This window comes from Andrographis paniculata, unplaced genomic scaffold (genome assembly GCF_009805555.1).
Source record: "Andrographis paniculata isolate CXL003 unplaced genomic scaffold, ASM980555v1 Contig69END, whole genome shotgun sequence".
Classification (NCBI taxonomy): Eukaryota; Viridiplantae; Streptophyta; class Magnoliopsida; order Lamiales; family Acanthaceae; genus Andrographis; species Andrographis paniculata.
The window spans coordinates 2,657,100-2,669,270 of record NW_026137605.1 but is presented as its reverse complement, the minus strand read 5'-3'; the positions used below and the strand labels follow the sequence as shown (position 1 = coordinate 2,669,270).

At 37.8% G+C, this 12,171-nt stretch overlaps 1 protein-coding gene across 1 annotated transcript; it reads right to left on the bottom strand.

The window, feature by feature from the left end:
* Positions 1–8,108: 8,108 nt before the first annotated feature.
* LOC127264192 (zeatin O-glucosyltransferase-like) lies at positions 8,109–9,795 on the bottom strand. Its single transcript, XM_051293643.1, has one exon. It carries the CDS (start codon positions 9,767–9,769, stop codon positions 8,390–8,392), a length of 1,380 nt encoding a protein of 459 aa, XP_051149600.1. The 5' UTR covers positions 9,770–9,795; the 3' UTR covers positions 8,109–8,389.
* Between the last annotated feature and the right edge of the window lie 2,376 nt (positions 9,796–12,171).

Sequence of the window (12,171 nt, the reverse complement as noted above, 5' to 3'; positions counted from 1 at the left end):
TAATAATTGAAAATATTCGAAATAAATCAACATATATATTAATTAAAAATAACATAAGAAAGAACCGTAATGTAATATAAATGTAAAAAATAAATATATCAACAATATAACTTAAAAATTATTATTTTTATTATCAAATTGTGTCTAATAATTTAATTTAAAAAACTTATTGAAAGGATCAATATTTTTACTAGGCATTTCGTTTAATTGAATATGAAAAAATAGAGAATTAATTAATGAAATTTAAATATATTAATATATAATTTATGTTAAATTTAAACTTTAAAATTTTGAAATTTCAAAAAAATTTTGGATAGTTTTTAATTATTTTTTATTTTTTATTTTGTCGTAGGTAATAGATTCTTGATAAATGTAATAAATTTTTTTATAATTGTATTTTTTTTATTAATGGTAATGAATTTTGTTACGGTAAAAATTGAAAATGCAATTACAAAAGTAATAAAAGAGATGAGTGTAACAACAGATGCTCTTAGTTGATTAATTATGTTTCAAATTGTTGAAGTTTAATCCTAGCTAGCTAGCTTCGATTTATTTATTAGTTCCGAATTAGATAGTTAGCTTAATCTGCTGCTGTATCTAGATTAGCTCAAGTTTAGGTGCAATGGATCCAAATTTTGTACTTGTAAGTGTTGTTCCAATAATACTCCCTCCGTCCCAAATACCATGTTCATGTTGTCGTTTCTGTCCGTTTCGCATACCATGTCACTTTTTTTTTTTGAAAAATGATTACACACTTTAATCTCATTTTAAATTTTAATTTTTTTTTTAAATTTTAATTAAACTAATTAGTTGTCTTAATCTTAATTTATAATTATTTATATTATAAGATAATTATTTTCACTAATACATTCTTAATTATCTACTAATTACACCCCTCCTAAAATACCGTGTCTACAGTGTAGCAGACACTATATCTGGGACGGAGGGAGTATCACTTAATACCGGCTAGTTTGGACCAAGTTTGATCTATTTGTTATCTTATGTTGTTAATTGATTATCTATGCGAGTCATTTTATAAATTATATATATATATATGCTATAATTTATATGTGACTAAAATAGTCATATTTAATTTTAAATAATGTTATAATGCCATATAATTTATATTTGTGTCATCTAAATTTATTTAGTGTTATTCAAATTGATTTATTGTTGTAAACAAATGCAATACGCAGCATTTTGTTGCCAAACATTTAGAATAGGTGTGAATATTTGTGATTGGCTGAAAAAACTCATATATATATATATATATTAGAACAAGCTCTTGCGCGGTATATCGCGCGACTATTCTATAATGTAATGTAGTGAAACATTATTTATTTAAAATATAAACTGTAAAACAAAAATGCAATCGAATTATTTGCGCTCAGGTCGGTTGGTCCTCAGTCGGTTGGTCTGGTCGGTTGGTCAGGTGGGTTGGTTAGCTGTCAGATAGGCAGGTCGGAAGATCCTCGGTCGGTTGGTCTGGTCGGTTGGTTAGCGGTGGGATAGACAGGTCGGAAGGTCCTCGGTCGGTTGATCTGGTCGGATGGTTAGCGGTCGGACAGACAGGTCTGATGGTCAGCAGGTCGGAGAGACATGTCTGATGGTCTGCGGTCGGATAAAATAGGTCGGCTGGTCTGCGGTCGGATAGGCAAGTCAGCTGGTCCGCAGGCGGATAGACTAAGATAAGAAGGGTGACCCTACATCTCTTTATGAGTTTTGAAATGTAAAAAATAGCAAGGATATTTCAACTTTGATAATTGTTACGCACAAAAAATAATAATAATAATAAAAATAAGGATAGCAGGATCTTAAAGGAAGTTAGACACGAAGTCGGGTGGAAAAGGAGAAAAATTTGCGCTCAGGTCGGTTGGTCAGATCGGTTGGTCGGATGGTCAGGTAGGTTGGTTAGCGGTCGGATAGGCAGGTTGGAAGGTCCTCGGTCGGTTGGTCTGGTCGGTTGGTCCTCGGTCGGATGATCAGGTTGGTTGGTTAGCGGTCAGATAGGCAAGTCAGAAGGTCCTCGGTCGGTTGATCTGGTCGGTTGGTCCTCGGTCGGATGGTTAGCGTTCGGACAGACAGGTCTGATGGTCAAAAGGTCGGACAGACATTTCTGATGGTCTGCGGTCGGATAAAGTAGGTCGGCTAGTCTGCGGTCGCATAGGCAAGTCAGCTGGTCCGCATGCGGATAGACAGGTCGCTTGGTGGGTGCGGCCAAGGAGTCTTTTGGTCTACCGATTGATCTCTGGATTGGTCGGTTGGGCTATTTGAGTTCTGGAACAGGTGGAGGCGTTTGGCGAGGTGGTTGATGTAACCGACCAGACGACGTTCCAAAACGTTTCGTCTTGGGCGGTTGACGGCGGTTGCTGACGACGGTTCCAAAACGTCTTTTCAAGCCAATACAAAGGTAGGTTAAGAGCTAAATTGTCATTTTCGAAATGAGGGGCAAGTTAGACTTTTCAAGTGGCAGATCCGTACAAACTCGTATTTATAAGATATAATATATATACCACGATGTACTTGCATAATATCAATTCTCCACATTTACAAATCTTTCTCGTTCCTTCTCTCTGCATTAATTACACTAGTATATATCATATCTAATATATATGTATACATAGTGCCTTATATGTATAAAATATATATAATAATATATACTTACACAGCATACATACATATACATATAGTATATATTATGTATACTTACCAATATTATATTATATTATTATTATTACATAACACGTTATTATGAGCACGAAGGTCCTTGCCTATTTTATTTTTGGTAATTTTTATTTTTATATTATTTATTTTCTAAATTATGGAAAATCTTGCAAAATTTTCTTTTAAATCTTTGTCTCTCACCGGCAATAATTTTCTAACTTGGTCCCAGGATATAGAAATGCATCTAGTTTTAATGAGCCTTGTTCATACAATTGCAAGTGAAAATGCGGCTACAAGCCAAGATCGGGCTAAGACTATTATTTTCATCCGTCATCATTTGGACATTCCTCTACAGTTTGAATATTTGACAGTGAAAGATCCACTGGATTTGTGGAATGAATTAAGGGAGAGATTTGGACACTTGAAATATATCATTCTCCCGAAAGCCCGACATGATTGGCTTAACCTGCAGTTGCAGGATTTTAAAACTGTTACAAAGTACAACTCTGCTATCCATTAGATTACATCTCAGTTAAAACTCATCGGAGAAAATGTTACCGAGAATGATAAATTAGAAAAGACTTTCTCTACCTTCCATGCTTCTAACGTTGTGCTGCAACAGCAGTATCGTGAGAAAAACTTTCAAAAGTATTCACAGCTCATAGCATGTCTTTTATTAGCTGAGCAAAATAATAAGTTACTGATGAAAAATCATCAGTCCTGACCCACTGGTTTTAGTCCGTTCCCTGAACGTAATATTTTATGAATGAGGCTGAGGACGTGGTAGAGGCCATGGACGTGGTCGCAGTTGTGAGAGTCAACGAAGTCGATATACCCCTTACAATCATCACGGTTTTGACATTAACAAGAAGCAGAGTAAACCCCAATATGGGGATATAGCCGAAAAGGCTAAACAAGGAAATAGGCATATCAGAATTTGTAATCGGTGTGGCATTGATGGCCATTGGGCCAATACATGCAGAACAACCAAACACCTAGCCGATCTTTATCAAGCCTCACAACAGAAAAGGGGAAGGAGGTCGAGACTAATCACGTTGATAATGATGACGACCCCGATGATGATCTTCTGGATTACGACACAACGCATCTTGATATAGCGGATTTTTTCATAGATCCAGCAAACCCTCAGTGACAGACATACTATGTCATTTTATATTTTGCTATTTTATATTTTGTAATATTTAAATTATCGCATACTACCTTTTTGTAATGCATTTTGTAATATTTATATTTATCTTTACTAATACTGCGTTTATTTATATTTTAAAGTTAAATGGATGCCAATCAAAATTATGCAAATATGTGTTTCATTGACAGTGTAATGACACATACTATATTAAAACACGAAAAATATTTCTACCATTTGAAAAGGGAAAGAATGAATGTCAATACAATAAGTGGTATTACAAAATTAATTGAAGGCTCCAGAGAAGCCATTATATGCTTCCACGTCGATTACAAATCTGAACCGTCAAAAACTGTTTTCACATCGGTTACAACCGTCAAAAGCTGTTTCCACGTCAGCTACAAATCTGAACCGTCCGAAACTGCTTTCTCATCAGTTACGAACCGTCCAAAAACTGCTTCTGTGTCCGATTACCGATCCGAACCGTCCAAAACCGCTTCCTCGTTGATTACCAATCTGAATTGTCCGAAACCGCTTCCTTGTTGTTTACTAATCTGATCCATAAAAAACTGCTTCCACGTCGGTTACAACCTTCAAAAGCTGCTTTCATGTCAGTTACAAATCTGAACTGTACGAAACCATTTCCTCGTCGGTTACCAACCGTCCAGAAACTGCTTCCGTGTCCGATCACCGATCAGAACTGTCTGAAATCGCTTCATCGTCGGTTACCAATCTAAATCGTCCGAAACCTGCTTTCTTGTCAGATATCGTTGTAACCAACTCGGATGAAAAAGCAGTCTAAAGGGCCAACCATCCGGTCAATGAAGAGTGTTTGAGATCAAGGGAGACAAGAAGTACATAATATTGCTAAAGAAAAAAAAAACTGAAAAGGATAACTAGAAAATTAAAATGGTGATCCCCAATGAAAATTTATCTGAAATTTTGTCTGATTGAAGATGCTCATCCATTCTCACTGGAACTACTTATATACATATCAAACTAAACCGTCCGAAACCGCTTCCTTGTCGGTTACCGATCTGAACCGTAAAAAAACGGCTTTCACGTCGGTTACAAACTATCCAAAAATTGCTTCCACGTCCGTTTTGAACCGCCCAAAACTTGTTTCCTCGTCGGTTACCTTTGTAACCAACCGTCCGAAGACCCAAAGTCGGATGATAACTGTCCATACGGCCAATTGTCCGACCGGCCTGGCCCCAACAACCATCCGACCGAATAACTCTACCATTGGATCACCACTGGGCCCAACCATTCATCCTTCCTGGGCTCAAACTCTAACCTTATTTTGTGGTCAAGAACTTGTCTCCTCATCTCCTGACTCTCAAACGTCACTCTCGACGGCGCAAGAAGTGGAAGTTAGGACTCTGCAACAAAAATTGGGAGTCTTTAACTACCAACCTCATTTTTTTGCACGTGAATTCGGTTGTCGACAAGGTATTCCTGACTCTGTTGCCCGATCACATTACCGGCTTTTCCTGAGCAACAACTAACCTAATTGACAATAGCTGACCTTCCGACCACTAATCCTCTGGCGGTTGGGCTCTCATCTTGGGGTCCCCCGGCAGCTGGCCCTTCCAAAGCCGGCCAACAAGAGGCCGACCCTCCAGCGCCCGACTCTCCTGAGGTCAACCGACTTCTCGTTGGAAAGGAGTCTGATAGACATATCCTGAGGCCAACCGATTTCCTGTTGGACTGTTGTCTCCAATATTTCCCATATGAGGCTAACCGACTTCCCCCATTGTTGGCTCATTCCGAGGCGACCGCCATCCAGGGTCAGGTAGACAACTTCGCATACTTCTCAAAAAATCTTGTTGATGTTCCAAATTATAAATCAGTAATTCCATTTGGTAGCATAATCTTGATCTCTCCTTCATTTCCCGAGCTCTAATTCCAGCAACTGTCCGATCGGTCGTGGCCCGATGTGCAACACTTCCCTTTGCTGACTTGAAGCCTGAAGATCTTCAAGCTCTGGCACAAGTCACGATTGATTTGTTGGTTCAGGACCCCCACCGAGTCGGCAGCTACTCCAGTTTTGCACCGACTAATGGAACGGATCACCGAACTCCAAGCCGACCTTCTAGTGATCCAAACAGTCGGCCTATCTCAGCCTTCGATATTTCAAATGACTTTTGAAATCAGCCGACTTAATGATCACGTCGTCAATATAGACTTCCATAAATTCACCAATGAGATCGTGGAAAATAGCATCCAACACTTGTTGGTATGTTACCCCCGTATTTTTCAATCCAAAAGACATGACCGTCTACTCGTATATCCTTAATGCCCTTGGGCATCTAAAGGATGTTTTGGGGATGTCCTTCTATGCCAGAAAAATTTGATTATAACCAGCATATCCGTCCATCAGAGTAAGAATCCGATGTCCTGCGGCTGAATCGATCAACATGTCGGATACAGGCATGACGTACTCATCCTTAGGAGTCGCTAAATTGAGATCACAAAAATTGATGCAAATCCGAATCTTTTCATTTTCCTTAGTCACTGGTACAATACTTGCCAACCATTCAGCATATCGACATGGCCGAATAAATCCTACCTTTTGAAACCTTCTCAATCTTTTCTTTGCCTTGAGGCATCAATTCGGGGCGTATCCGTCGAGGTGGCCGTTTGTATGGCATGTACCTTGATTTGATAGGTAACCTATGCTCCACCAAAATTCTCTCCAAACTTGGAATTTCCGAATAATCCCATGCCAAACAATTTACATTACTTCGAATCAAATCGACCATCCGACTCTATTGTTATTTTAACAACAAACTACTAACTCTGACCATCCTTGGAACCAGATTGGTTCCTACATTATACTCGATCAAGGGGTCCTGTGCTGTAAAGAATGATTCTTTCTTCTCGAATAAATTTTGGCCAACGAAACAGTTCATCATCTACTGTTATAACACTTGCGTTTTACGGAGAGAAAATTATTGGTGAAGGATTGTCCGTTGCTGGATCCGGATTTATTATCTTTGCCCATTCAGGTTTCTCATAACAATCATTGGCTAGGCTAGCCAAAATGGGCTCTTCCCAGGTCGGCTCTTCTTGTTGCCAGCGCAGTCCTGACATCCTGACCTCACTAAGGGCTGTAGCACTTGGAATTGTGCTATCCACGAACGACGGCCCTGAAAAGTTTGCCTGAAAGCACGACGGAAACATTCCTGGAGGTGAAGGCGTGGAGTGAAGCGAAACTCTCGACAAGGCTTAATCTAGCATATTCCGTATCAAGTTTTGTTGCTCATGCAACATTAACTGCATGGTTGTTGTTTGCTGGTTTTTCATTTGTTGAACCTAATTTAACCATTCATATGGTATTTAGGAGACAACCCCCATAGTGGGGATTGATGATGGCGTTGCCGTGGTGGCCCCGATGGCTGTTCTGAGGCTTTGAGATTGAGAATCTACCAGGAAGTTCCTTGCAACGACTCGACCAGATCGGAGTTGTATAAAGTTTTCGTTAGAAGTAGGATTAACAATGCTTTGCACTCCCACTGTGGTCGTCAATTTGTTGATGGTAAAAGTTCAAAAATAAAAAGTAAAACTCGAAAATATATTTTGAACTTGAGTGAAAAGTGTCTGAGATTACGGATCGTTAGACAGACAATACATAATATTGCTAAAGAAAAGAGAAAGAAAAGCTGAAAAAGATAATTGGAAAACTAAAATAGTTATCCCTAATAAGAATTTCTCTAAAATTTTGTCTGATTGAAGATGCTCATCATTTCTCACTGGTACTGCTTATATACATATTAAACTAAACCGTCTGAAGCCGCTTTTTTATTGGTTACCGATATGAATCGTTCGAAACCGCTTCCTTGTCGGTTACTGATCTGAAACGTCAAGAAACTGCTTCCATGTCGGTTACAAATTCGAACCATCAAAAAACTGCTTCCACACCGGTTACAAATCGTTAAAAAATTGTTTCAGCGTCGGTTCTGAACTGTTCAAAAACTGTTTCATCGTCGATTACCTTTGTACCCAGCCGCCCCAAGACTCAAACTCGGATGAAAACTGTCCGTAGAGCCAACCGTCCGACAGACCTGACCCCAACAATCATCCAATCGAATGACTCTGGCCCACCACTGAATCGCCCCCGTCAATTCATCATTCCTAGATTCAAACTCTAACTTTATTTTGTGCTTAAAATAATTTATGATTTTTTTTTAAATATCTTTTTATAAATAAATAATTATTCTATTATTTATTTTATGTATAATTAGAAAAACAATTTAATTATCTACGAAATAATACACATTCATTTCATATCAAATTCTTGAAAATTTGTTTCATAATCAATTGCACTCATGAAGACTTATTTCCGTGGATCTCAAAACTCAGTTATCACGATTACATATATACATCCTAATCCTAAGGATAATATTTATTTATATAGTTTAAATGAACTTTATTATATTTTTTTACAATGATCAAAGTTCCTTGCATATACGAGTATTCTTTAATCCGGAAATGATGCTACTTTCGTCCATATATCCTTTAATTTGATGGATTTGGTGGGTTCAAGCTGTGCTATATGTTATACTCATGCCATGCCTATCTTGTGATATGGGCAATGAAGGAATCGAGTTCGAGCCGAGAAGCTCCCCCAGGCTGCACCGCCCTCTGCACGGCGGCGCCGACCTCCTTCGCCCTACTCCTCAACCCATCGCCTTCCTCCGACGCCATTAATCGTCTCACAACACTCTCAATACTCGAAGCCTTCACCACTTCCTTATCCCCACTCCACGGCCTCACCAGCAGCCCTGTTTTCAGCACTCTGGTTACCAACGCCGCATTCGCCGGCTGGTCGGAATGCATAGGCCAGGCCGCCATCGCCACCCCCATCATAATACTTTCTATGCACGAATTCCACCCGCAATGGCTCACGAATCCCCCCGTCGCCGGATGCGCCAAAATCTCCGGCTGCGGCGCCCAGTCACGCACCACGAGGCCCACGCCTTCCACCCTCTGCTCGAACCCTTCCGGCAGAACAGCCCGGCGGGGCTCGCCGGAGAATATGTTTCCTTTGTCGGCTTCTCTTAGTACCCATAGAAACTTCACTTTACTTTGCTCTAATCCTTTTGCAAGCTCTGCTATTTCTTCGTCACACATTGTCGTCGTCGTGCCGAATGAGATGTAGAGAACTGAATCTGGTTCGTGTTTATCCAGCCACTGTAAGGATTTGTGGTGTCGTTTTGAAGATGGGTTGGGGGGCAGAATCGGGCCAATTGCCCAACTCTTCCGATTTCCGGCGTCGATCTGTAGGGTTTCGAGAAATGGGGATTCGATTAATCTGCAGGTGTTGTACAAATCGCCTGATCTGTGATTTAGGGCTTTATATTGTAGATGTGTGAATTGCTGAATTTCATCCGTTACGGATCCTTCGAACGACGGCAGCTCTGCGAAGAGGTCAGCGGCGGCGGGCGGCGGCGGCGAGTCGGTGGGTTTCCAGGCGAAGTAGGAGAGAGAAAAGGCGGAGATGCAGTTCAGTGCGTAGGTTTCGGCGTTGGGGATGGAGGGGACGTCCTGAACGACAAAGGACATCATGGAGTCGTGGACGACGACAACGCGTCTGTAACGGGTGGAGATGTGGCGGACGTGGTCGGCGAAGGGCTGGCGCATGGCGGTGGTGGCGAGGAAGGAGGGGCAGAGGTGGGAAGGGAATTTGGTGGGGGAGGTGCGGTCGGGCGGCGGAGAGGGGAAATCGGGGAGGGGGATTTGGTGGAAGTGGATTTTGGCGAGGAGGTGGGGGTGGACGCCATTGATGCGAGCTTTGGCCTGGCGGGTGTGGAGGGGAGAGGCGAGGAAGGAGACGGTGATGTTGTAGGAGGAGATGAGGCAGGAGAGGTGGAGGAGCTGGTTGAGGTGGCCTTGGGCGGGGAGTGGAACGATGACGACGGCAACTTCACACTCGCGCCCACGCGCCTCCGCCATTAATGGATAATGATGAAGTACTTTTATTGTCGTACGAATGAGTGAATTAGCAGTAAGCAACCTGTTTATTTCTCATTGTAGGATTGTATTTGAAGAGTGGGGGCTGGCGCGGGCCGCAGTAGCGGCCGTGGTGTCCACGTATAGGAGGCAGACTTGACTGGAAGAACCGTGGAAGCCAAGGGAATTAATTAATTAATTTAGGAAAGGTGCGGACTGTGAAGTGTGTTTGGCTCAATAATAATAATACTAATACTAATAATAATAATAATAATAGAGGTGGGACTGTAGGATGGCTGCTTGTCACTTTTTTTGTGTTTTTTTAAACGTAGGATTATGTAATCGTTACTTTTTTTGAATAAATTTTTGGTTTAGATGAACCATATGTCACAAGTGATATAATTTCTTATCTTCAGGTGAGCACCAGGATAGTTTATTTTTCTGTATATTAATTCTGACCGGGATAGAAATGAATTTGGGTAGACAGGATCCGATCTAGATTTTATTTATTTACGGTTGGATCTAAAGTTTAGTCGTAGACCCGGACCCAATTAATTACAAAAATAAAATTTAAGTTTAGAATTTAAGATTTACATTTTACACCTAAATATTAGATCTAATTCTGGCGATTAGGTTTTTTATTTTTTTTTTTTTTTTTTACGATGAATGAACCAAATAAAAATGCATTCCAATGATTTCATGATAGGTAATGATTGTGATATATTTTTATATTTGAATAAATATGAAAAATACGAATTTTTTAATTTTTCTTGTTTTTAAATAAATAGATACTGTTTTAGGGAGATCGAATTCGAATTTTAGTTAAGGACCGGCTATTAGCTCAATAGTAGAGCGCACTCTTGATAATTGCGTTTTGTATTGAAAATTTTTAAATTTAACATGTCTAGTAGGTATGGTAGATACATCATAGTAGAGTTCAGGTAAATTCAAGTATGAATATATTCAGGTTCGGGTAAGATCTCAAATCTAGTAATATATATGGGGTAGAAGTCTCGTAGAGGTCTCGAATTCAACTATTTCTGACTCATACTCTACCTATTGTTATCATTTTTCCGTGTTATACACAGTTATTGAATTGTATATTTATTAAAAAAATTTGGCATTATTGTTACATGATTAAAATACATTGTTATAATAATAGATAAACACATGAAATTTGGGCTTTGTTCGCACAATATTCTTTTCCAGTCACAATTTTTAATATATTTTCACTAATTAATACAACGGTATTTCTTTTATCTATTTACAAAATATATATATTTTTATTTGTATTTTGGGTCGTCCAATTACAAAATATTTATTTAAATAATAACACATTTTTTCTACAAGTACGTCTACTTTACTATCAAATCATTATTTTTATACAAAAATAATAATAATAAGAACAAAATTATTTTTACAATAACTTTAATTATCTATACAATTAAAATACTATTATTTCTTAAATTTAACGTAAATGTATATATAGATGGACGAAAGAAATATTATTTTTTAATCTATATAAAAAAAATAATAAAACAGACCCCTTTGGAATTTAAATGAAGAAAGTATAATATATATATTATGCTATCATAAAAAGTCAATATCTAATATACATTATTTTCTTATATTATCAATATAATTTATCATATTTCATATAAAAACATATACCTCAAATCAAAAAAAATGAAAACAAACAATATTGCGACTACCTAAATAAAAGAGTACAATTTTTTATACAAATCAATTTTTAATATTTAATTTACATCACAAAATTCCACATCATCCATCTTCAAATATTATACTCCTTCCTATATAAATCAAAAGTCCATTTGAAATTTTGTAATAAATTAAAAAATAATAATTTTTTTATTAGTTAGTGAAAGTGTGTAGGAATTTTTGACATTTTTAGTCTATTTTATGTATTAAATAATTATATACGTAATAGTATTTTTGTAATTTAAGTAAAAGTTAAGGATATTTTGGTACTAGTATATAATTATTTTTTCTAAAATAAGAAATAGATACTTTAAAGTGGAACATAAGAAAATAATAATAATAAAAAAAATTTAATTGGGATGAAGGAAGTATATATTTATATGATACATTATAAATTTTGAATTCATATATGTATCACAACATAAAAACATACTAAATTATCAAAAAATTATACAAAGATTAGATCTTTTGAACACTATGTAGTACTTCTTCGTCTCAAAACAATAATCTTAGTTTGTCATTTTAGTCCGTCCTAAAACAATAGTCTCATTTTCATTTTTGGTAACTAGTTCTCTACCTTTTTACAAAACTATCTCACTTTTTCACAATAATTAATAGAGGCATTTTGATTTTTTAAAAATACTTTCACAACCACTATATAATATTATTATTACTTAATTTCCATG

Bases quoted from the DNA above. Each gene is read 5' to 3' on its own strand.
- LOC127264192 (XM_051293643.1), bottom strand. From the start codon at position 9,769: ATGGCGGAGGCGCGTGGGCGCGAGTGTGAAGTTGCCGTCGTCATCGTT.